Here is a 5,000-nt window from a genome sequence, read left to right on the forward strand (position 1 = left end):
CCTCAGTGTCCTCCTCTAGGCTCGCCAGCAGGGCGGCGACACTGTTATCACCCCCAGCTAGAGGCTGCTCTATGCCCTGACAGGGGCCAGGCCAGGCGGAGAGGGAGAGGGCAGCATCCACCTCCTAGAGCAGTCCTGACCCTGGGGATGAGGTCCCAGAGCAGCCCTGACCCTGGGGATGAGGTCCCAGAGCAGCCCTGACCCTGGGGATGAGGTCCCAGAGCAGCCCTGACCCTGGGGATGAGGTCCCAGAGCAGCCCTGACCCTGGGGATGAGCTCCCAGAGCAGCCCTGACCCTGGGGATGAGGTCCCAGAGCAGCCCTGACCCTGGGGATGAGGTCCCAGAGCAGCCCTGACCCTGGGGATGAGGTCCCAGAGCAGCCCTGACCCTGGGGATGAGCTCCCAGAGCAGTCCTGACCCTGGGGATGAGGTCCCAGAGCAGCCCTGACCCTGGGGATGAGCTCCCAGAGCAGTCCTGACCCTGGGGATGAGCTCCCAGAGCAGCCCTGACCCTGGGGATGAGCTCCCAGAGCAGTCCTGACCCTGGGGATGAGGTCCCAGAGCAGCCCTGACCCTGGGGATGAGGTCCCAGAGCAGCCCTGACCCTGGGGATGAGCTCCCAGAGCAGTCCTGACCCTGGGGATGAGGTCCCAGAGCAGCCCTGACCCTGGGGATGAGCTCCCAGAGCAGCCCTGACCCTGGGGATGAGCTCCCAGAGCAGCCCTGACCCTGGGGATGAGGTCCCAGAGCAGCCCTGACCCTGGGGATGAGGTCCCAGAGCAGTCCTGACCCTGGGGATGAGGTCCCAGAGCAGCCCTGACCCTGGGGATGAGCTCCCAGAGCAGCCCTGACCCTGGGGATGAGCTCCCAGAGCAGCCCTGACCCTGGGGATGAGGTCCCAGAGCAGCCCTGACCCTGGGGATGAGGTCCCAGAGCAGCCCTGACCCTGGGGATGAGCTCCCAGAGCAGCCCTGACCGCTGGGATGGACAAGGAGGGGTAGAGAGAGGGAGGAACGGAGGGGGGAGGGGGGGGGGGTACAGAGAGGGAGGTAGAGAGAAGCAGAGGGAGAGAAGTAGAGAGAACAGGTAGAGAGAGAAACAGAGAGGAGGGGGGAGATGGGAGGAGAGAGAGAAGCAGAGAGGAGGGAGAGAGAGGAGGGGAGAGAGGAGGGGAGAGAGAGGAGGGGAGAGAGGGGAGGGGAGAGAGGGGAGGAGAGGGAGAAGCAGAGAGGAGGGAGAGAGAGGAGGGGAGAGAGGGGAGGAGAGGGAGAAGCAGAGAGGAGGGAGAGAGAGGAGGGAGAGAGAGGAGGGGAGAGAGGGGAGGAGAGGGAGAAGCAGAGAGGAGGGAGAGAGAGGAGGGGAGAGAGGGGAGGAGAGGGAGAAGCAGAGAGGAGGGAGAGAGAGGAGGAGAGGGAGAAGCAGAGAGGAGGGAGAGAGAGGAGGGGAGAGAGGGGAGGAGAGGGAGAAGCAGAGAGGAGGGAGAGAGAGGAGGGGAGAGAGGGGAGGAGAGGGAGAAGCAGAGAGGAGGGAGAGAGAGGAGGGGAGAGAGGGGAGCAGAGGGAGAGAGAGGAGGGGAGAGAGGGGAGCAGAGGGAGAAGCAGAGAGGAGGGAGAGAGAGGAGGGGAGAGAGGGGAGGAGAGGGAGAAGCAGAGAGGAGGGAGAGAGAGGAGGGGAGAGAGGGGAGCAGAGGGAGAAGCAGAGAGGAGGGAGAGAGAGGAGGGGAGAGAGGGGAGGAGAGGGAGAAGCAGAGAGGAGGGAGAGAGAGGAGGGGAGAGAGAGGAGGAGAGGGAGAAGCAGAGAGGAGGGAGAGAGAGGAGGGGAGAGAGAGGAGGAGAGGGAGAAGCAGAGAGGAGGGAGAGAGAGGAGGGGAGGAGAGGGAGAAGCAGAGAGGAGGGAGAGAGAGGAGGGGAGAGAGGGGAGGGGAGAGAGGGGAGGAGAGGGAGAAGCAGAGAGGAGGGAGAGAGAGGAGGGGAGAGATGGGAGGAGAGAGAGAAGCAGAGAGGAGGGGAGAGAGGGGAGGAGAGGGAGAAGCAGAGAGGAGGGAGAGAGAGGAGGGGAGAGAGGGGAGCAGAGGGAGAAGCAGAGAGGAGGGAGAGAGAGGAGGGGAGAGAGGGGAGGCGAGGGAGAAGCAGAGAGGAGGGAGAGAGAGGAGGGGAGAGAGGGGAGCAGAGGGAGAAGCAGAGAGGAGGGAGAGAGAGGAGGGGAGAGAGGGGAGGAGAGGGAGAAGCAGAGAGGAGGGAGAGAGAGGAGGGGAGAGAGAGGAGGAGAGGGAGAAGCAGAGAGGAGGGAGAGAGAGGAGGGGAGAGAGGGGAGGAGAGGGAGAAGCAGAGAGGAGGGAGAGAGAGGAGGGAGAGAGAGGAGGGGAGAGAGGGGAGGAGAGGGAGAAGCAGAGAGGAGGGAGAGAGAGGAGGGGAGAGAGGGGAGGAGGGGGAGAAGCAGAGAGGAGGGAGAGAGAGGAGGGGAGAGAGGGGAGGAGAGGGAGAAGCAGAGAGGAGGGAGAGAGAGGAGGGGAGGAGAGGGAGAAGCAGAGAGGAGGGAGAGAGAGGAGGGGAGAGAGGGGAGGGGAGAGAGGGGAGGAGAGGGCGAAGCAGAGAGGAGGGAGAGAGAGGAGGGGAGAGAGGGGAGCAGAGGGAGAAGCAGAGAGGAGGGAGAGAGAGGAGGGGAGAGAGGGGAGCAGAGGGAGAAGCAGAGAGGAGGGAGAGAGAGGAGGGGAGAGAGGGGAGCAGAGGGAGAAGCAGAGAGGAGGGAGAGAGAGGAGGGGAGAGAGGGGAGCAGAGGGAGAAGCAGAGAGGAGGGAGAGAGAGGAGGGGAGAGAGGGGAGCAGAGGGAGAAGCAGAGAGGAGGGAGAGAGAGGAGGGGAGAGAGGGGAGGAGAGGGAGGCAGACTGACTACTCAGCCTCATCTCATTAACTGGACAAACATAAATATGTCAGGAGACGGGGAGAATGCCCCAGCGCTCCCGAGACGTCCTCACACGGACGCGCTCCGTCTTTCTGTCCAGCCCCCCGACAAACTCGGCCCGCGACGCGACAGCCAATCAGAGAGCGGGGGATAAGGACGCGGCCTTGGCAACAGCAGCCAGCCTGGGTTTAAAGCTACAGGCCTCAGTGGACGAGAGGCTACGGAATACGGGAGTCCTATCTGGTGGATGACGGAGAGCTTGGCTCCACAACCACCAGCATCATCCACTCTGCTATCGCCCCATCAACCACAGAGTCTAACCTCAGAGAGAGGGAAGCAGGGTCTGAGTGTCTGGCTTTCTGTTGGATGTTATCGCTGGTAGGAGAGGCTTTTACAGGACATAATGGGCGAGACAGACAAAACAATCTCACACAAACACAGAAGCAGTCAGACTGGTGAGCTTGGAGCACCACGTGTGAAAAACAACTGACTAGAGTCTTCCTAACCAACCTTAGTATAGTAGAGTATAAATATGAATGCACATTTGAAAAAATATCACACATTCAGGCCCGTCCGTATCAGTGTAACGCCATGTGAAGGTGGAGGTGTGTGATTGGTCACTGACCTAGCTGGGTGTGAAGGTGGAGGTGTGTGATTAGTCACATGTGAAGGCGGAGGCGTGTGATTGGTCACTGACCTAGCTGGGTGTGAAGGTGGAGGTGTGTGATTGGTCACTGACCTAGCTGGGTGTGAAGGTGGAGGTGTGTGATTGGTCACATGTGAAGGCGGAGGCGTGTGATTGGTCACTGACCTAGCTGGGTGTGAAGGTGGAGGTGTGTGATTGGTCACATGTGAAGGCGGAGGCGTGTGATTGGTCACTGACCTAGCTGGGTGTGTGCCATGAGGTCGGCCAGAGCTGTGGCGGCGGCGTTGGCGTTGGCGATGGCGGCTCGCCCTCCTCCTCCGGGGTGGGATGAGGTGGATGACGCGGAGGATGATGTGGAGGAGGAGGCCTGGATGACGCGGTTAAACCAGTGCTCCACCGTGGGGGGGGCGGAGCCCTGGTAGGGCGTGGAGGCGGCGTGGAGACGTCCCTGGCGCCGCAGTGAGCCCTCGTCCTCCGACGCAGAGGAGGTGTCTGTGTGGTCAAGATACAGGCAGTAGGGTCAGGGTCAAGGGGTCAAGGTCAGAACATGGACAGGACAGAAACAGGGCCACAACATCCCAAGGACGCGTCTGATGTATCCCAGTCCACACACGCCTACATGGTTCACTAGAACCTCACTAACCCTAACCCTAGTCCACACACGCCTACATGGTTCACTAGAACCTCACTAACCCTAACCCTAGTCCACACACGCCTACATGGTTCACTAGAACCTCACTAACCCTAACCCTAGTCCACACACGCCTACATGGTTCACTAGAACCTCACTAACCCTAACCCTAGTCCACACACGCCTACATGGTTCACTAGAACCTCACTAACCCTAACCCTAGTCCACACACGCCTACATGGTTCACTAGAACTTCACTAACCCTAACCCTAGTCCACACACGCCTACATGGTTCACTAGAACCTCACTAACCCTAACCCTAGTCCACACACGCCTACATGGTTCACTAGAACCTCACTAACCCTAACCCTAGTCCACACACGCCTACATGGTTCACTAGAACCTCACTAACCCTAACCCTAGTCCACACACGCCTACATGGTTCACTAGAACCTCACTAACCCTAACCCTAGTCCACACACGCCTACATGGTTCACTAGAACCTCACTAACCCTAACCCTAGTCCACACACGCCTACATGGTTCACTAGAACCTCACTAACCCTAACCCTAGTCCACACACGCCTACATGGTTCACTAGAACCTCACTAACCCTAACCCTAGTCCACACACGCCTACATGGTTCACTAGAACCTCACTAACCCTAACCCTAGTCCACACACGCCTACATGGTTCACTAGAACCTCACTAACCCTAACCCTAGTCCACACACGCCTACATGGTTCACTAGAACCTCACTAACCCTAACCCTAGTCCACACACGCCTACATGGTTCACTAGAACCTCACTAACCCTAACCCT

The 5,000-nt window shown here is 59.9% G+C and overlaps 1 protein-coding gene across 1 annotated transcript in view; it reads right to left on the minus strand.

The window, feature by feature from the left end:
• Positions 1 to 5,000, minus strand: part of dip2a (disco-interacting protein 2 homolog A) — a gene marked incomplete at its 5' end in the record, with an annotated part of 134,772 nt that overhangs the window by 54,217 nt on the left and 75,555 nt on the right. The window contains one exon of the mRNA XM_084442996.1: positions 3,786 to 4,040. Coding sequence (XP_084299122.1) covers positions 3,786 to 4,040 — 255 coding nt within the window. The remainder of the gene's footprint in view (positions 1 to 3,785; positions 4,041 to 5,000) is intronic.

This window comes from Borostomias antarcticus (assembly GCF_949987555.1).
Source record: "Borostomias antarcticus genome assembly, chromosome: 9".
Classification (NCBI taxonomy): domain Eukaryota; kingdom Metazoa; phylum Chordata; class Actinopteri; order Stomiiformes; family Stomiidae; genus Borostomias; species Borostomias antarcticus.